The sequence below is a fragment of the Ciona robusta genome, chromosome 3 (assembly GCF_009617815.1).
Source record: "Ciona robusta chromosome 3, ASM961781v2".
In the NCBI taxonomy this organism is placed as follows: domain Eukaryota; kingdom Metazoa; phylum Chordata; class Ascidiacea; order Phlebobranchia; family Cionidae; genus Ciona; species Ciona robusta.
The window spans coordinates 4,742,046-4,761,629 of record NC_143237.1 but is presented as its reverse complement, the minus strand read 5'-3'; the positions used below and the strand labels follow the sequence as shown (position 1 = coordinate 4,761,629).

The following is a 19,584-nucleotide window of genomic DNA, read 5'->3' as shown; positions in this document are numbered from 1 at the left end:
CTTCACTAGCACCGCTTTCCGAACAGATCAAGAACATCTTGCCTGGTAACACTCACTCTGTTGCCTTTCATTGCTGCGATCCCGGCTACTCTATTTTTGTGAAACCTGCTTCTTCTATTAACTCGCTTGTTCCAAACAAAAGACATGCTGGCCCTTTAAACGCTATTCCTGGTGTATTAGCTGTCACCATTTGAGCGAAGCTAATCTTGGGGTGCTGCCCTTGCGGACAACGATCAAGCTTTGAATATAGCCTATGCTATAGTGCTACGTAATACCGAAAATTGAATCATAGCGGCGCCAACAGTACAGATGGTAGGCCTAGAATATGTTTTGTAAAGTTTTTCCCAGATCTTTTATCAGTCGGTACGTATTTATTTAAGTTTGTATTGTATTTGTTCAGACCTACTGCGCATGTGCAATAGCGCCCGGTACAAATATATCAATCGGAACGAATATATTACAGCATCGGACACGCAAGTTACACTCAACCATTCTATATGGCCACCTACGTGCTCAATAAAACAACAGTTAGCAGATAACTACAACCATAAATTACATTGTACAGCAACTAACCGATATGTGACAGTTCGTAGGGAGTCAAAACAGCGCTTGTACTGTTCCTAAACTAACGGAGTGTAATGGTGATTCTGCAAAACGCTCGGCGCGGTAGTATGGTACCTATTTAAATTATGTATTCATATTTATACAAATCTTCTTTACTCTGCCCATTCATTAGAGCTCCGCCATCGAGTTTGAGCATGTAGATTCCCCTCCCCTATAACAATTTTAAGCCGAAAAGTTTTTTATCCACAATTTATGCCCCTAACCACTCACTGAGTCGAATGTCATGGGGTATATAATAAACAGTACAGGTTCAAAAAGCATGCTACGCCTCAAATAACAGATTAAATTTATATTGGAATGATTTGTAGTATACCAAGCAATCATATCAACGAATCTTCAAATACCAAGCACTATGTGCAAAAAACTCTTTATTCATTGGCCTGTATGATTCATGATTGTTACCACCGTCCTTCTACATTAAGTTGTTTTACAGCCGCGCTCTTAATTTTTCCATGGACTTCGTTTACTTGAGCTTGAGTAAGTGCACGGGACACATGGCGATAGAACAACCGATAGCAGTGGCTTTGTTTTCCACTTTATGTAGGAGTGTAATTAAAAATTTATTAAAACTATTACACTTCATATAATCAACTTTTAATGAAACAAGTAGTAGCCTAACTCCTTGGCAAAGTGGTTAGGTGCCTGCCTTTGACTCAGAGGTAATGCAGTCAAGGCTTTTCACTGCTACCACTGTGGGTATATGCGTCCTTGGGCAAAACACTTATTGGCAATTGTTTTAACCCAGTGGTTATTAATTGAAATCAAAGCTAAAAATATTTATTTCATGATATTCATAAAATAGTTAAAATAAATCAAACCTTGAATGAGTGAATTGGTCTATTAATGTGATGGTTTGTACAAGCCCATCATCCACACTACGAACAAGGTCGTAAAAATCATTTGGCGTGAAATCAGTTGGGACCCAGAAAGCAACATCATTTACAAGAGCTGGTTGTTTGCTTACAATAGGCTAAAAAAAAACACAAACAATGTACATATCAAACCAGAAATGTAACAGCATATGTAATATACATAAGGTATCAAGTTCTAAACATATGTCACGGTGCAAAAAAAAAGTATTATGCATCGCCAGTTGTAGTTACTCTATCCAACATACTTCTTTATCTAATTCATTCAACTTAGCCAATTGTTTAATGCTGGAATTCATAACTTACCTTAAATTTAATGGATTTAAAATCACTATGACAACGAAATTGTGCAAGAAATGATTCATCTTCAGTCCACATATATCGAATATCAGGAATATTAAATAATTTCATTGCTAACCTTTCCAGCCCCAACCCAAATGCCCAAGCCACTTGATCACTTGCACCAGCTGTAACAATTAAATATTTGGAAATAATTATATAGCGCGGTGGCAAAATGGTTTGAGCACTGACTGGGTGATGATTCTATCACTACTTTCAGTATGTGTGTCCTGCTGCAAGACACAGTTGCCATTGCTTCAACTAGGTGTTTACAGATGAGTTGCAAAAATTAAAAAAAAAAACAATAAACTACAAATTTAGATATGCAGTGACCCGTAACTGTAAGGGACATGTGAAAGAAAAAAAATCTGTGTTGGAAATTGTTTTGAAACACCTGTCTGACCTGTGTTACCGATAGTGAACGTCATTGCTATGCCAGAGAAAAAATAAGCTACATTCATACACTTAATTTTAAAATAAAAAAAAAGTTCTCTACTGTAAGTAACATCTTAATAGCAGTCTGATGACATGGCTAAGTGATTTAGGCGCTTGAACCAAAGGGATCTGGATGTAATGTTTAACAATGATACATTACCAATACTGATTGGCTCCAATCCAGTGGTCAATAATTGCTATTGGGTTGTCTAAATTGTTAGCTTACAAAGTTGCACATGTAATAACCCAGTAAGCAGGCACTTTCGCTAACTTGCCAGTGATTAGGAATTAAAAACATTGGCTGATAGAGAAACCTTGGTTAAGAATTTCTTGTCTAAGGATTCCACACCCCAACATTTCAATCCATTCATCATTATACTTGATCTCCAATTCATAGGAAGGATGAGTGAAAGGAAAGTAAGCATCAACCCATTTACATTCCGCCTCTAAAATAGGAATTGGTATTTTATTATTAGTAGAGTAATTCGTTTTGAATATAAATAAAACTAATCTTACAACTAAAAAGAAAAAGTTCTTTCTAAATAAAGAAGCAGTGAGGTAATGTAAGGTTTACATAAATAAAATACTAAAGAGCCATTGCCTAAAAATTAAAAAGAAATATATATGCCAATAAAAAATTATTTGTTTGCATGTAATTGGAAAAGATAAATAAATAAACCAAGTTTGCTATTTAAACTAAATGTTCATTAAAACCTTTTCCAAAAATATCTTTAATACAATCTTCTATTGTTTGTTTTAAGTTAAACTCCAGTAATTTAGAAGTTTCAAGTGTGTGACACGATTGTTTGTCTTTTGTTTCATCACCCACTTCAAACAACGTCAAATCAGCACTTGCACCTTCACATTTTGAAAACAACTAAAAAATAAAATCCTTCTTTATGCAGTAAATAAGTGATTAGTTCTAAACAGCACTACAGCATAGTAGTTAAAAGTTAATACTAACCCCCAAGACAGACCTGGTTGCATAAAGTCACCACATACGCTGTACAATAGGACAGCCATAACATAACTGTGAAATGACCTATTCCAGGGTAATTAATGGCGTTATATATACTGATTATGTTTAGGCATGTATTAAATAGCAATATAATAAAAAATTACTGACTAAAAAACTGAAAGAAGAAAAAAAAAATGCTATGGGGAACTAAGGATACTTTCAATGATTTTTACCTGTTGAGAGTTGAAAAGCCGTACACCTTCAAGTTGGTGAAATACGGGAAAATGTGTTGCATCGATTGTATCCCGTCTATACACATCTCCCACCATTAGGTAAGCATCTAAACCTGATTTAATCAACTCATGTTCATGTGCACTTGTGTGTGCACGTAGCACCGTATTCTTGTTAACATAATAATTCTCTGACTTCTTCCTGCTAACATGATCTACATTCAAAAATATGAACATAAGTTTGCTATTACTAATATAGAGAAGTTCATAAAGTATAAATTGCTTCTTAAATATTATACTTAATCTATGTTTTAATTTCACAGTTTAGTCTTACATATTATTAATTTATTATGTCACATAATGTATGTGTTATATAGATATTTTTTTATATTTTACTCACTGGGGCCCATAACATAAATTGCAACAAAAAATTACAAAAATTACTATGTACCATACAAGTTGTCCGAGATTGCATTAGTTATGTTAATGCTCTTATTTCTACATACTTTGTGGAATTAGCAAAGAATCAAAATTCTGCTGAACTGTGACGACCGGTGCTAAATTGTCAAATACGGCAAACAAAGAAACTCTTCGTGCTTTAACATAGGAGTTGTAGAAGTGTTGAACGATTGCCTGAAACAGGTAACAACTTAAAATTAAAAAATAATTGTTTGTTTTTATAAAAAGCAAAAGATATGTAATGATCAGTACTAATCAAAATTAATATTTGTATTCAAGCTGCTGCAAATTATAAAAATTGAAATAAAACCTAAAACACGCGCACCGGGATAAAATTAAACTATAGGAATAGGTGTTCTTCATCTAGGATGAGCACGTACGTAAAGATCAAGTAGGACGCACATCGTATAGGGGCCCAACCTGGTCAACACGACAAAATGATTTTTTTTGTGTTGTATTTTGCTCAGGTTGGGCCCCCATACACGTCGCTTCGCACAATCGATTTATATATCGGTGTTCAGTGAATTATTGGCGTTTTTACAAATACCGATTATCGGCCGATAATATCGGTGAACCTCTAGTAAGTTAGAAGAACTACATCACAATGCCGATTGACATCTCACCACAAGTTGGTATTACGCAACAGCGTACCTTATGATTGTGATGTAACTAGTGATGCTACAGAATATTTAGGTATTCTAGGATATCCTAGAATACTTTATTTCGAATCTAGAATTTCCATTTTTTTTGTATTTATAAGAAAAAACGTATGAAGCCAAACTGGCCAAGCCGAAATGTAAAGCAATCATTGAAAAGATGCTGCAAACGTTTTCTCTTGAAAGTCCCACAAACACAAGAATCTTTATTTTCAAAATCAATAAATTTTAAGAAATTGTATAGTAGGGTGGAGGAAGATGGGACACTTTGTCAGACGAGACTCTTTTTTAATTTTTTTTTTACGGACCCCCATTTAATGATAATCAGGAAAATAAGGTTACAGAATTATTCAACAGTATTATCACGACTTCATAAAACGCCGGTTAAAGCTGATTACTGTTTTTAAATATTAAAAAATATATGTAAAATAGAAACAGTACACTTTGAACAGATAAAAAATTTCAAAATAGTAAGGTGTTTTTTTTTAATGCTCGCTAAACCATAGTAAAGCCAATAATTTTTTTTAGTTTGCGTGTGCGAACAATTAAACTAGTTTCATAGCTTCATAAAATAACCTTCATAAAATAACCCGTACAGTTTGATTTTGTCTCATAAAACTAGTTTTAGTTTTGTAAAAAAACACTGAGATATAAGCATGAAGAAAATAGGCAGGGTTCAATATGACTTTAATTTGAGATAAAAACAACAACAAAAAAATATCGGTTTAACATTATATGTATGAAGTTTACATGGCAAAAAAACTAGCACAGCCTGTTAAACTCAGTGGGTTAACTACAAGTTGCAGAATACTGCTAATGTAAATATATTTCAATTTAGAGTCCCATCTTCCCCACATTGTAGTAGTAGTATGTTTTCATTGCCAAACTTTAAAAGATTTGCTTTTAATTTAGTAATTTATACCTCAGAGGTTTTCAACTATAAGATACTGATATATTAAAAAGATAATATTTTGAAAATATATTCCAAAGTTGGTCATTTGCACTTGGTGATAATTTATAAGAAGTGGCTTGTGCCAAAAACAGAGTAGTAATACCCAATTTGTAGCAAAAATAAAAACGTTATTAATAGTTACTATCATTGGCGTAGAGTTTTGCAATTGCGTGGGAGTGCGGCAAACACGCAAACACAATTTAATTCGGATGTATCTTAACGCAATAGTTAGACCTTCTACGCGACAGGAACACTTATCGCAATGTAACATCGTTTAACTTGCAAGTGTAATATCGCTCAATATTTTAGTAGTCTGGACTTTATTTACTTGGTCGGCTGCGTAACAAATCGTATAATGTTAACGTAAGTTACCTATTCGTGCAGTTCTGACGTAACAAACAGTTTATTTTATCATAAATCCCGCATTTATACAGCCAAGAGACATTTGCAATTGTGACGTAACATAACTGGCTCTTTCGCAATAATAGGAATTGTGACGAATGCGTATTACGTGAGAAATAAAAACCAGTATTTCGACATGTGTTTGTTCGGGAATTACTTCGGTGTCTCGGTGATCGCCGATAAGTTTTATAGTATTTTAAACTAGCTTTCGTTAAAAATTTGTATGCTGACCGAATACAGTTTGAGAAGTATGGTACATGAAACTGCGCCGTATTTGTATCAGGAAAGCTGTTTTTTTATGAGCAAAAAAAAACGTTTTACCCGCAAATGTTTATCTGACAGTTTGTGTGTGTTGCAAGTTGAAATCGTCGCGGTAATCTGGCTTTAATCGGAAAAAACGAAACTAGATTGAACTTTTTTAATTATCAAGACCGCACGAAGAATCGTTGGCTTATAGCCAAAAAAACACCGTCAGTGGGGCAGCAGAAGAAAATTCGTTAAAATATAAGTAAAAAACTAAAACACCACTGTGCGAATTTAGGGTAATCCTTTAGCTGGTGGCCCCCTGAAATTTTGGTTTCAAAATGTTCTTTAGGTCTTACTGATACCCACTGTCAAATTTTTTTTCAAAAAAGTTGGGCGTTCATGTCGAAAATTAACTTTAAAATGCGCGAAAACATGCTTCGTCACCGTAATTCGTCTGATTTGTATAAGGTTGACGATTTATTATGTCACAATCGCGGTATCTTACGTCACAATAGTGGCATATTACATAAGTTACTAGACGTTATAGCCTTATTTTTTCCCTCTGTTTTAACGTAGGAATCAAACGTAACAATACGCATTCTATGACGTAATAATCCAACCTTGGTTTAATTCATAACGGCTGATGTGGAAAATACGGTGACGCAGCACGATTTCGCGCAATTTCAAAATTAATTTTCGACACGAGCGCCCGGGTTATTTCCAAAAAAAATTATACAGTGGGTATCAGTGAGACCTAAGGAACAATTTAGTATTTTTATACTAAATTGTTTTAGTATTTTTTAGTATTTTTAACCCCCGAATTTAGTATTTTTAACACGATTTTAGCATTCGTAAAAAACATTGGCGTAAGCAGAACGCATGCGTCTACGATTTAGGAAACTGCCACATAAATTTAAATACGAATCAGTATCGGTCCTACTTTTGTTTTTGTTACATGCCTGACGCACATTCGCACCTCTCAATCAAGTAAACTAAACATTGCTATTCTAAATACTCCCATATCCCATAGGTATTACGCCATTGTCTGGTCTAGCACGCGTAATAATGCTAGTTAATTCAGGATTCCTTTGTTTCTGATTGGTCAATCTGGGAGGTGTAAAATGGGCGTGATTTGCGGCATATTTACAAACAATACGATGCTATGTTGTAATAATCGTGTTTGCGCAAATATAAGTCAAATTTTAACACATTTCTTTACGAATTAATGTTATCGTCGAAACATTAAACGCGCATGCAGTAGTCGTGCATTAAACAAGAATAGTGAATTTCTAAATTGGCAGGAGTGCGTCGCACTCCCGCACGCCCGTACTCTACGCCAGTGGTTACTATCAATTTTCTGTTATTACAAGTTCATATACATGTAGGATACAATATTCATCCATTGATGTTGGAACATTACCCAGTAGGGCAAGAAAAAGAATGTTTAGACTTAGGGTGGTATGCAGAAAGTATAATCAACTTTGATCTTAGATCAAATTTCATTGTTGACATAACAACGATTTAAACGGTATGCAGAAAGTATAATCAAAGTTAATTACCGATTTTTGATTGTCGATTATCGTCAAAAAGTTAAACAGCGAAATTGGCTGTTTAAGTGTCTGGTGGCGATGCAAATTGGTAGTTTTTAGGGTTGGTAACGCGACATAAGATTAATTTCTGTAAATCCACGTCAAATAGATTGTATTGGATCGTTGTTATAGGTTTTAACGGAGTCTGGGCCTTTTTAGAAAAAAGGGCTTCGGATCGCAAAAGTTCGGTAACCGCTTACTGACCTTACTCCGACTTGCTGCTACTCTTTCCATACTATTTTTACTGTTTATATTGATTACTATTCTGTTAAAGGTATAAAAACAATAACAAATTCGATTTTGACTTTTATTAAACATTTTTGTCGTCATTTTTACCGAGAATTGCCTTCTTCGTGGAGTAATTTTCGAGAGAAATTCTCTCGTCGATTGTTCCGTCACAAACACGAAAAAGATAAACATAGATCAGCTAAGAATCACTGATTATACTTTCTGCATACCACTTAAGTTTTTTCCATGATCTCCGTTTAGCTAAACTAAGATCAAGCAAAAAGTTAAGTATACTTTCTGCATACCACCCTTAATTTTCAAAGCGTACAGTGTCAGTATTATTTCGTGTTATTTACGTATATTCCCATTTATAAATACATTTAAAAATCAAAATTACCAATGATTTTAAACTGTCCCATCTTATCCTGTGTGTTTTCGAATTTGAAAAAAATTTCACTTATTGTGCGGATCGCTAAATAGCTCCTCGTGTGTTTTATTATATTTTATTAAATTGGTGTCAATTAATAAAGGAATGATAGTACTAATTTGTGGTATTACCCAATAAACGTAATCTATTTTGATTTTGGAAATATTTGGCAATATGTGCTTAAGTGTCCCATCTTTTCCCATTGTACTATAGTATAGTTCAAGAGATGAAGTATGATACATCATTAAACAAAATACAGAATCCTGTAATCTCACAGATTCGAAATTCTAGATGTAACAGTTATATTGGCAGCATGGCATACAATATGCATAACAAGCAAAAGAATACAATATTATGCATAACAAGCAAAAGAACACAAATGTTTTAACATATTATTTTAAGATTTTACCGCAATTGCAGTAGATTTATGAAAAGCTGTACACAGAACCTATAAAAAATAATTGCCTAATAAAAATAATATAAACATTACCTCCTTTATAATGCAAATCGGATGATCCTTCTGTACATGTAAATTCTTCCCAACATAACTGAGAATCTTTTCTGTCACATTGGTCCAATCATCACAAGTATATGTTTTCCCAGATATTTTAATATTGTCTAAACCAAGCTGTTTGTGTTTTGTAGCATACCTCTTTTGCATGTGGTGTAAACCCACCTGAGAATGTACGTATGCAGAGTTTTCAAGATTCAAGCCAGCTGAACTGATTCCAATTCTTTTCAAATATCTTTTAAGTAGTTGAGCTACTTTACTTCTTTCATGCAAGATCACAGAGCTCATTTTAGGACCCTAAAATTTCATTGTAATCCAAATACCTGAGGAGAAATACGGCAGACATTGCAGACAGTTGAGAAACTAACAGACATTTTATAAAATGTTATCCACCGCTCCAGTTCAAAAAATTTTCAACAATAAATACACTTAAACTACCTTAACAATTTGTTTAAAAGAATTGTAAGATACATTGCATGAAACTAGCAGTACAGAAATATTTATAAATTTAATATTTATATTATTTCAGTAGTACTGACAAAATGTTCGTAAATTTACATAAAATCATCTGAGTCATTCCCATCTTGGTTACTCTTCATTTCATTTACATCAAACAAAGTTGTGTACGAGCGTAATTCTTTCTCTTCCCTTTTTCTTTTTATTTCTTCTTTTTCCCTTAAACGTTGTTCACTTTGAAGCTTTTTTAATTCATTCCTCTCGAGCCTCATTCGATCTTCCTTCTCCTGCATAAAGTCTGGATGTTTCTCTACCTTTGTTTTATTAAGTCTGTTTACAGTCTCATTGATTCGCTTCTCCACATGGGTTAATTTAACTTCCTTCTGCTTAAAGAATCCCACCTGGCCATCTGCCATATCACCGGTCTTTTTCAAGTTAGACCACGGAGTATACACAATCTGTACATTGTTCATCTTATTTCCTTGAATACTATTCGCCTTCACTAACTGTGCACAGTCAGATAACACTTCAGCTGGAATGTCCTCAATAGTTTGATCCTTCTTTAATCGTAAATACACATGAGCAGATGATACTTTATCCACATGAAACCAGACGTCTTCAGGCCAACCGTACTTGATTAAGTCTTCATTCTCATACTTGTCCTCACCCACATAAATTACGTATTCCTCCCCGGATATTCTACTTGTGAAATAGAACACCATGGTCTATACCTGAAATAATAACATGCAACACAACATATAACTTTTACAGTGCAATTTATATTCTACTCGGTTATAAACTATGCAATAAATTTAATTATTTAGTACAGTTGATAGAACAACTTGTAATCAAAGTAGATACTAAAACATGTACTCTCAGGGGCCCTGAGTGAGGGCAATGAGCCAACTCTATTAAAGTCAAAACACAGTACGACTTGATAAATGTCCAAGTTCAAAACTCAGTTAATTCGACAAAACAGAGTTACAATGAAGAAACGACAATGACGTCATGATACAAATAACACTGAGCAGCAAGCATTACAGGTCCTGACTCCTGCTCTGGCCCCGAATGTCTCTCCAGTCTCCTATTGCCTCTCTCCACGCTCCCACTGCCTGCTCATACAGCACATGGCTTATAAAGGAGAAAACTAAGTGAAGAGTTCTTTCTCCTTTCAAAGGAAAACTTAAAGAACAAGCATTATACACAAGAAGAACATTATAAACATTTTACGGCAAGGCAAAGTCTGTTAGCATTGTTTATAAATGCAGGCATTGTTTTACATGGGGTACGGTACAGGAAACAATAAATGTATACACATACACATTTTGCGAGCTAGTCAGCTGTTAAAGTTACACAACACAAAATCCAAATGTTATGCATTAAGTGAAATTTAAATTTAGAAAATTATATATATTGGGGGGGATATTGTTCAATAGCATCTATATATTAAATATCTGTGCTCGGAGCACACTTAACCGCTACACAGGCATAATGAACTCTTAGCCATATTCTATTGTGTATTCCATAGTCCATATATATAAACACGTTTATATACGGACTCTAGTTTATTCGACCCTTCGGCATATTCTGTTGAATAATGCCTGAGAATTTAATACGGTCCTACTAAAACACGCCCGGCGGGGCCCGGTGGAAAAAAATATACTAAAACACGCCCGGTGCGGGGCCCGGTGGGGCCCGGTGGGACCCGGTGAGGACCCGGTGTTACGAGTCATACTAAAACACGCCCGGTGGGGGGCCCGGTGAGTATTTCTTGAAAAGGGAGCTTTCCCTATTTAAGATCCACCAAAATGTTATGCGTGTATTCAGATTTTTAGCCTAATGAGACCCCCGAGTTGAGTTTTTTGAAAATTAACTTTGATTATGGATGTACGAAGTTGTTTCGTTGTACACTTACATAATGAACTGTATTTTTAGCAAAAGTTCATTCGTTAAATTTGGTTAATAGGGGGTGGGGTAAGATGAGACACCTTTTTATTCTATTTCTCGTCCCATTTGGTAGTAAGCAAAGAACATTCAAAAAATTATAAAACTATGTCCTCACGACTTCCATAGACTGTTGTTAATTGTTTAAAACACGATCAGGATATTTAAATATTATAGTAGGACGGGGGGAGACGGGACACCTTTAGCACATAAGATCCAAATTTTCTGTTCGTGTTTTAAACAATTAACAACGTTCTATGGGAGTCGTAAGAATATAGTTTTATAATTCTTTGAATGTTCTTTGCTTACTACCAAATGGGACGAGAAACAGAATGAAAAGGTGTCCCATCTTACCCCACCCTACTATATGTGCTATAAGTGTCCTACCTTAGGCCACAGTACTATACATACACTTATACTTGATCGAAGTTTTATTATTAAAAACTTTAAAACACGAACAATGTAACTTTTAAAACGAAAAATGTAAATATTAGACATGATGTGTCTTTTAGTTAGCGTGATAGGCTTTTACGTATTCGGACAATCCCTCAGTAGCGCGATCCCACGTTTGTTTCCGTTTTAGCAAAGCGATAATTAAAGGACTTGCGAATTACGTGTCCATTTTCATCATCATGTTTTATTTCCTATGCACATTTTGTTTCAGCGATGACGTGCGAAGCAAGAATGTAACTTCTATCACCGAAAATTGCCATCTTTATGCCTTGAAGACAGACAATATCTTCCAATTTTTTCACAAGTTCTGTTTTACACACGCATTTTGGTGGCTCTTGCATAGGGAAAGCTCCCCTTTCAAGAAATACTCACCGGGCCCCCCACCGGGCGTGTTTTAGTATGACTCGTAACACCGGGTCCTCACCGGGTCCCACCGGGCCCCACCGGGCCCCGCACCGGGCGTGTTTTAGTATATTTTTTTCCACCGGGCCCCGCCGGGCGTGTTTTAGTAGGACCCGTTTAATATACAAAAAACATGATTATGGGGCTTTCAGAAATCAAAGTAAAAACACAAGGTGTTCATGATTATGGGGCTTTCCCTATTACTCAATGATGCGTACTCACAGAAATAAAAAAGAATAGAACGCGCATCTCTAATTTCGGCTAAGTAGAGAGCATGGAACCATAGATAATGTATTATCTATGATGGAACACTCTCTCTTTTTCGCGGGTCGTTGCCGTTTACTATTGTAGTCAATGATGTCGATGGCGTTTTATGCACTTTTTCTTCATTTTTTTAATTATAGGGTAAACAACTATTTTCTAATACAGTATGTATTTCTAACAAACGTTTGTTTGAAGAATTTTAAGTAAATTTATTAAATAATTAGATTTCCCAAACAAGCTGTAAACTGTAAGCGTTAACCTACTAAATAACCAAACTGGCCTAATAAACTTGAATAGTTGGTGTCGTTTTTAAAATAAACAGCTAAAACCTCCCAAAAATACTATGCGCCTATCTTTTACCAGAGTCGTATAAACACCGAGTAGTCCAACTGCCGTCTATGTGTGTCCAAAATAGAGCGAAAGTGGTGACTTTGACAAAGGGTTTAAACGAACTTGTTTTGTGGCGACTTTGACAAAGGGTTTAAACGAAAAGTTTTGTTTGTGTTTTCCTATTGTGGGAAGGTGTAAAACAGCTTCTATTTACCTTACCAAACATTTTTTAGAAAAAATGTATAAATTTAGCCCCATTAAATGACTAAAATGTCGCAAATCAACCGCTTCTAATTCTAATTTTCGACTTTTTTTGACACAGGAAACAAATAACACATGTTTTTTACATTTTTCAACCTTTAAATTTGTTTTTGGGCCCAAGTTTTTCTGTAATTTACCGAAAAACATACATTTTCCCTATACCTACTGTGTTATTTTGGACCCAAATTGCCGTTCAATTTGTGTTTTACGTAACAATGGCTTGGACTACTCGGTATTTCTATGGCTCTGTCTTTTACAAAGGAGACCAAGCGAAATGGGCATGCAGTTGGCGGTCACGTGAATAGAAAAAATAAAATATCACGGGTTTGGGCATCTGCGCGTTGTACTCTTTTTTAGTTTTGTGCCTGGATTTAATTGACTGCAATAGTAAACGGGACCGCCTCGCGAAAGAAGGAGAGTGTATCAGCTCTCTCTAATACCGACATTGTAGATGCGCGTTCTGATATATTTTATTTCTGTGGTCGTAAATCATAATACAAATGTAAAATGAAATTACGACAACTGGAAATAGCACTTGAAGATGCTAAACCGTTTCAAGAACCAAAGATACAGCTGGAGCAGTATGTTACCACGCCGCATCTAGCAGGTAAGCTGTAAGTACGTTGATTTCCCATTTACAATTTGGGCGGATCAGTTAAACGTCTAATGTAAATTTAGCATGTTTGCTTCACACGGCGGAAACTCAGTTTGGAGATATTTGTGGTAAGAACGTGTGTGACCTAGGATGTGGTTGCGGAATTCTATCCATTGGATCATCCCTTTTGGGTGCCAACCATTGCTTAGGAATTGACATTGATGAAGGTTTGTAATAACACTGATAATGATGGTTAATGTTATTTCCTAGTTGAATTGGATAGTTGCCATTCGGAAGTTTTGTTCAAAACACCGGTTTTTAAATACAGCATTTCCAAATTAACGTTGTTGTTCACATATTGTTCAGATTTAAATCTGTTTATTAACTTAAATAACTTTAAGGCTGTCATGTCATGTATGTTTAGGATTTGAAGCACTTTGACTAATGGAAATTGGACAACATATGCTGTCTTAATTTATATTGCGCTAAATTTTACATTATTACTAGATGCTCTTGAAATCTTTCAGTCAAATTGTGAAGCATACGAACTTAATAATGTTGTTGAATGTATTCAAGCAGATATTGCAAGATTTTCACCGTCCCGGTAAAATATTGTGACATTCTAATGTATAATTTTGTGACAATTCTTTATTAATACCAATTTTGTGACAATACTTATGAACTTGTGACAATACTTAAGCACTTATTTTGTAAGCTACTCTAAATGATTATATAAAAATTGATCTGCACAACAAATAAAATGTTTATTTAAATTTAGGAACATGATTTTGGCCAAACGGTTTGATACAGTTTTGATGAATCCACCATTTGGGACGAAGTCAAATAAAGGTTCTATTGTGTGTCACATACATACAATATATATATATATATATATATAAAATGCAAAATGTTAAATTTTCCATTATAGGAATAGACATGGAGTTTCTACATGCAGCATCTATATTAGCTTCACACGCTGTTTATTCATTGCATAAAAGCTCTACAAGAGCACACATTGTTAAAAAAGCAAATGATTTTGGGATGCAAGCACAGGTAGTGGCAGGTAAAACAATTATTACATCTGAATTAATAACACCGATGTATGATATTGATATATCAACATTTTCTTTCAGAAATGAGATACAATTTAGAATCTTCATATAAGTTTCACAAAAAGAAATCAAAAGATATTGAAGTGGATTTCATAAGATTTACAATTACCACTGGGTAATTGGGAACGAAGCAAATCAAAAATGATTCTTGCTGAAAAGACACAGTACCATTTTCAAAACAAGAAAAATTAAGTTATGATTGTCAAACTGGAAATATTTGCACTTACACAATTCCAATGCCATGAGAAACCTAATATAATGTTGCATTTGATGATTCAGTTGCAACGAGTGACCAAACCAAGTAACTTGTAGCAATGGAAACCATGAAAGGTGTAAGTGATGCTAGACCCAATTTTTTCGGACTTGTTGGTGAATTGGGTGGTGATTGCAATCTGCAGTTAACACGGTTGTAATTACATTTAAGAATTATTCTGTGGAAGTAAACAGAAAATTATTGAGTTAAATGGTTGTTACCTTCCACGTGGAGAAGTTGGTGATAAAGGGGTAGGTGGAAAACTTCCAACATTCAACCAATTAAAGTAGGTTAGTGCCCAGCATACAAATAAGGTTGCGAATCCTGCATAGGTGTGTGCATTAGGAGGTTATTAATTACTTTTATTTTATACGGCAACCGTGATACCTGACAATCCTCCAGCAATTAGCGGATGCATTTCCAATACAAATTTAAGCAAAAAGTGTTTTTCTGGTGCTATGCCTAATTCCGTGGTGTGACTGCCGTATAGTACCAATCGGACGAACCATTGAAGAAACAGAAGAGCAATAAAACAACACGCTACAATAAACGACAATTTCGGTCGTGAATTCGAGAAATCGTCTTCATCCTCCTCATATTTATCCTCCATAATGCGCCTGAAAATTTTTGTTGAAAATTATGACTCGGCAAAATCTCAGTTAAACAACAGTGCTTCCCGATGATACTCTATTTGTAATAAAGCAAAGTCGTTTTAAGATAAATCAAAAGACGTAACTAAACAAAATTCATAAATTGTCAATACAGTTAGTTCTGTGGTATAAGTGAAGCGAATATAAAGTAATAGAATGGTGGTTTTGTTTAAAAAAATATTAGTAAAACATTTGACAACATGCATGATTCGACATTGCTTTGCCGACCCCTGCCAGGCAACACATTTCTGTCGACCAGAAACCTGACCGACCAAAGTTAGTATAGACCAAAGAGATTGTTTTAATCTCTTTGGTATAAACCAGGTTAGGAAACGGATTGTAAAACAACGAGTCTTTTTTTGCGCTTAAATAGGATTTCTACTAACGCGATATTGTACCACAATAATAAAACCAACCTAAATATTCAACTTTTATTGAACAGTCCGAGTCCGCCGATTAAAGAAGCACCATGCGAAGGTAATACTGCCGCTGGTGACCAGTGAAAATTTTGGTTTCAAAATGTTCCTTATGTCTCCCTGTTATTCGCTGTATAATATTTTTTTTAAAAAAACTTGGGCGTTCGTGTCGAAAACAAGAGATCACAGATCTAATGAATGAGCACGTTTTAAACTAATTAGCATACGATAGTAGAGTCGGGGAAGATGTGTCACCTTTAACACATAATATCCAAATAGCCTAATCGTGTCTTAAAGAGTCCGGCCCACGGTTCTCATGGTTGCGCAGTTTTTTTGCATAAGAATAAAGTTTTATGTCTACTGATGCTAAATTCACAGCCAGTTTGTGAAAATTCGCTTTAATTTGAAAGTTATGAACGTTTAAAAAATCAAATTTCAAAGTTGTAAAAAACGTCACTCGCGGGCACTGTGACGTCACAATGCAATATTTCGTTTATGGGGAAAACCCGGTCTATCAGCGGTTTATTGGTGCAGTTTTGATAAATAAGCAAATCAAAACGTTTTTTAAGGTATTAACAATACCTATGGCTTCAGCAACTTATTGGAAGCTATTTCCTAGGGATCAGTGTATAACCACACAAAATAGCCTACCAAGCTTAGTGGAGAATTAGTTTTCGTGACTTTCTAGGGTTCAGATTTTAAATTCTTTTTGTTTTTTCCCTATATGGCATAGAGTATAGACTATATTTATATCTGTATTTAAAGTTACCATATAGGAGTTTACCATAAGCCGAGTAATCATGCCTGATAGGTGCTGTGTTTAAAATAGCAAGACAAGAATGGCTGTAAAGCGATAAGTGTGTGTGTGTTTTCATTTTCAAAAGAAAGAGCGGGGCTTAAAAAAAAGCAAGCGACATTACATTGGTATGCTGGTCATCTCATATTTGTAGTGCACATTTTACTTCAGATCGCTTTACTATGATATGTTCTAATTAGAATATGCAAGGAAACTTGTTCGGATCAAGTAAGCAGCATTGTATTTGGAGAGCGCAGAAGAACAAATCCACCATCCGGTACAAGTATTCTTTATTCAAAACAATGAAAATAATCCAATACTTAAATATGTATTTCTTGTAGGGATGTGCCGAGCCGAGCCCGAACTCAAAAGCTCGTGCCCGAGCGCCTCCTTTTTTGACGCTCGGCGCTCGGCTGAAAACTGGGCCGAGTGCCGAGCCTTATGCTATAATGTTGCACGCGAGAGCAAAAAATATTAAAAATGAAAAAAAGTGAAGCTACTAAGAGGAGATAACGAGACTAGTCAGCGTAGCTTTCTCTTTAATTATTTTTCGTTCGTTGTGAATTTGCTCTCTCGCAAGTAACGAATTGCAACGTCAGCGAATTTGCCGGTATCGAATTACAGCAGGTGTCGAATTACACGAGCGCCCAATGTTTTCGTATCACATTTTAAATAAATAGCCAAAAACTCTTAAACTTTTTTATAATGAAATAATATAAATTGCTGCAACCACGGTTTTGCAACCACAGAGTTTTGCAACCTCTAAGCCACCTTTACCGCAGACACGCACGCAGCCAGAAAGTGCTAAGACGCACACACGCGCGTTGCATTCAATATAACATTCCTTCGCTTGGAATTAGAACAATTTTTCATTCAATTGTTACGTCACGTGTCCTATCGCAACGTAACTATTAATTATGACGTTTTATAATATAACAATCGGGAGGAATGTGCCCACTGCCCAAGTTGGGCAGCCCAACCAACCACGAGATCAAAACATCGTGTATCAGCGTCACATTTTTAAACTCTGCGCCGGCGTATGAAATAAAGGAAGACGCATGCGGTAGCATACATTCCACACATAACAAACGAAGCAATCGTTGTGAATTTATTCTCGTGAAAAATGACGTAATGAAACTCTGGTTCTCGTGCGGCGGCATCAAACGATGTTTTTTGGCTTCTGTCCAAGCTCGACCGGGACGATACTTTGTAATATCATATTACAATTTATGTTGGTTCCAATTTACTGATAGCGTCGCTCCTCGCTCTTATATTTGCACCAATTAAAATTCACATAATCGCGATTTACCTGCATTAAACTAATCATCAGAAACAAAAATTATACACAAACTACAGATCGTGTGGAAGCGAATAAAACACGATTGTTTTCCAACAATCTCGTTTGTGATGTAACGATCGTAAAGGTTTATTCTGACGTAAATAATCCAAGATGAACATGCGTAGAAACTTGCTAGTTGTGCCACTGGCTGTAACAGTTATAAATAATTGTTTAATTAAATATTATTTGTATGAATTTTACATTTTGCAACAGTAGGAATTATGAAAAGCGAGACGCGTCTTTAACCGCAAACCACGTGTTCTGTATTATTTTGATTAGCGGCGCTTTTCGGCTGAATAGGAACGCATTCTCGTACGCCTTTCTCCTTGATGACGTCATAGGTGCTCGGGCTCGGGCTCGTGCCGAGCTTTTCGTTGAAGCTCGGCGCTCGGCGAACCCGAGCTTTTTCAACTTCAGCACATCCCTAATTTCTTGTAATGTTGAATGTACTTAATTTAAAACAACATAACTCTTGCATGAATCACATTTTGTATGAAACAAGACCATTCAAAACTGAATGATGAAAAATTCTTGCAAATGTTGTTGAACTGTCACTATAATGTTGAACCTTTCTGTTTTCCTTTTCCAGTCATTGCCGTACCTATCGAACAAAGTTCTGATCAGCTGTGTAGCGATACTGTCTAAACAAAATAAATGCCATAAACATGTGATTGACCAACTTTTTGGTATGAAGGCCAACAATAAATACTAGACTAGAGTAAATTGATTTCACTAAATTTGTATTCCCTGGTCGGGTCTCAGTCAAGAACATCATATTTGCAACACAAATCTGTTTACACAAATTTCAACAAATTCAGGAAAAAAGACAGTGCAACACTTTAAACAACAGACTTATTAAATGTCACATTTTTTTTAATAAATGCTATTTTTGGTCAACCCACCAAATTGTGTTGTTGATTTGTTCAGCTTCACTTATTTTCCATGGTCTTGGCCTGTCTACTTCCCCAACACTTGCTGGAAGTACAGGTTCAAACTGGAAAGGCTCAATACCTATTTTTTGCTGTAAACAGCAAAGCCTAAATCAGCTGATCGATTAGAAAAGATCGTGACGTAATTTACGTCATAGTGCCCGCGAGTGACGCAACAATAGGCGAATTTTTTGGCACTTTTTAAAACGTTTTTTTGGCCACAAAATTCAAAAAATTAAATTTTCATTTAAAACCAACTTGTATGAGCGTGGTCCAGACTCTTTAAACAATTAACAACGGTCTGTGGAAGTCGTGAAGATACGGTTTTATAATTCATTAAATGTTCTTTGTTTACTACCTAATGAAAAGAGAAAACAAAATGAAAAGGTGTCCCATCTACCCCCACCCTGCTATATTAATTAATCCTTTTACTACAACGGTCGACTACGCTCGATCAAA

The 19,584-nt window shown here is 35.4% G+C and overlaps 4 protein-coding genes and 1 long non-coding RNA gene across 8 annotated transcripts; 2 read left to right on the top strand and 3 right to left on the bottom strand.

Moving 5' to 3' along the window:
* Nucleotides 1–838: 838 nt before the first annotated feature.
* Nucleotides 839–9,256, bottom strand: LOC149738364 (phenylalanine--tRNA ligase, mitochondrial-like). The gene is made up of 8 exons (XM_089875864.1): nucleotides 8,905–9,256; nucleotides 3,962–4,088; nucleotides 3,459–3,670; nucleotides 2,982–3,144; nucleotides 2,582–2,713; nucleotides 1,800–1,960; nucleotides 1,443–1,594; nucleotides 839–1,158 (listed from the first exon to the last, which is right to left on the bottom strand). The coding sequence occupies exons 1-8, from the start codon at nucleotides 9,211–9,213 to the stop codon at nucleotides 1,023–1,025; spliced, it is 1,392 nt and encodes a 463-aa protein (XP_089731990.1). The 5' UTR covers nucleotides 9,214–9,256; the 3' UTR covers nucleotides 839–1,022.
* A 7-nt stretch (nucleotides 9,257–9,263) lies between these two features.
* On the bottom strand, nucleotides 9,264–10,230 carry LOC149738363 (coiled-coil domain-containing protein 25-like). Its single transcript, XM_089875867.1, has one exon. It carries the CDS (start codon nucleotides 10,101–10,103, stop codon nucleotides 9,480–9,482), a length of 624 nt encoding a protein of 207 aa, XP_089731993.1. The 5' UTR covers nucleotides 10,104–10,230; the 3' UTR covers nucleotides 9,264–9,479.
* A 3,112-nt stretch (nucleotides 10,231–13,342) lies between these two features.
* LOC149738362 (rRNA N(6)-adenosine-methyltransferase METTL5-like) lies at nucleotides 13,343–15,437 on the top strand. 2 transcript variants are annotated; one of them, XM_089875640.1, is made up of 6 exons: nucleotides 13,348–13,642; nucleotides 13,714–13,857; nucleotides 14,138–14,234; nucleotides 14,409–14,479; nucleotides 14,559–14,693; nucleotides 14,764–15,437. In XM_089875640.1, the coding sequence occupies exons 1-6, from the start codon at nucleotides 13,543–13,545 to the stop codon at nucleotides 14,859–14,861; spliced, it is 645 nt and encodes a 214-aa protein (XP_089731766.1). In that variant the 5' UTR covers nucleotides 13,348–13,542; the 3' UTR covers nucleotides 14,862–15,437. The 2 variants fall into 2 exon arrangements, with proteins under 2 accessions (XP_089731765.1, XP_089731766.1); XM_089875639.1 differs by having other exon boundaries at nucleotides 13,343–13,642; nucleotides 14,559–15,437.
* Nucleotides 14,370–16,214, bottom strand: LOC149738361 (uncharacterized). Of its 3 annotated transcripts, none has more exons than XM_089875643.1 (4): nucleotides 16,076–16,214; nucleotides 15,383–15,614; nucleotides 15,217–15,319; nucleotides 14,370–15,134 (listed from the first exon to the last, which is right to left on the bottom strand). In XM_089875643.1, the coding sequence occupies exons 2-4, from the start codon at nucleotides 15,603–15,605 to the stop codon at nucleotides 14,993–14,995; spliced, it is 468 nt and encodes a 155-aa protein (XP_089731769.1). In that variant the 5' UTR covers nucleotides 15,606–15,614; nucleotides 16,076–16,214; the 3' UTR covers nucleotides 14,370–14,992. The 3 variants fall into 3 exon arrangements, with proteins under 3 accessions (XP_089731769.1, XP_089731768.1, XP_089731767.1); XM_089875642.1 differs by having other exon boundaries at nucleotides 15,383–15,612; nucleotides 16,062–16,212; XM_089875641.1 differs by lacking the exon at nucleotides 16,076–16,214 and having other exon boundaries at nucleotides 15,383–15,931.
* A 137-nt stretch (nucleotides 16,215–16,351) lies between these two features.
* LOC149738360 (uncharacterized) lies at nucleotides 16,352–18,919 on the top strand. Its single transcript, XR_016384710.1, has 2 exons — nucleotides 16,352–16,985; nucleotides 17,058–18,919. It is a non-coding gene; the product is annotated as an uncharacterized LOC149738360 (long non-coding RNA).
* Nucleotides 18,920–19,584: the final 665 nt, after the last annotated feature.

Coding starts and splice junctions, on each gene's coding strand:
- LOC149738364 (XM_089875864.1), bottom strand. CDS start 9,213: ATGAGCTCTGTGATCTTGCATGAAAGAAGTAAAGTAGCTCAACTACTT. Junction 4,089..8,904: donor CGATTTGCATTATAAAGGAG/GTAATGTTTATA, acceptor TACCTGTTTCAG/GCAATCGTTCAACACTTCTA. Junction 2,714..2,981: donor TAAAGATATTTTTGGAAAAG/GTTTTAATGAAC, acceptor TTCCTATTTTAG/AGGCGGAATGTAAATGGGTT.
- LOC149738362 (XM_089875639.1), top strand. CDS start 13,543: ATGAAATTACGACAACTGGAAATAGCACTTGAAGATGCTAAACCGTTT. Junction 14,235..14,408: donor GCAAGATTTTCACCGTCCCG/GTAAAATATTGT, acceptor ATTTAAATTTAG/GAACATGATTTTGGCCAAAC. Junction 14,480..14,558: donor TGGGACGAAGTCAAATAAAG/GTTCTATTGTGT, acceptor TTTCCATTATAG/GAATAGACATGGAGTTTCTA.
- LOC149738363 (XM_089875867.1), bottom strand. CDS start 10,103: ATGGTGTTCTATTTCACAAGTAGAATATCCGGGGAGGAATACGTAATT.
- LOC149738361 (XM_089875643.1), bottom strand. CDS start 15,605: ATGGAGGATAAATATGAGGAGGATGAAGACGATTTCTCGAATTCACGA. Junction 15,320..15,382: donor AATTGCTGGAGGATTGTCAG/GTATCACGGTTG, acceptor ACACCTATGCAG/GATTCGCAACCTTATTTGTA. Junction 15,135..15,216: donor CCAACTTCTCCACGTGGAAG/GTAACAACCATT, acceptor TGTTAACTGCAG/ATTGCAATCACCACCCAATT.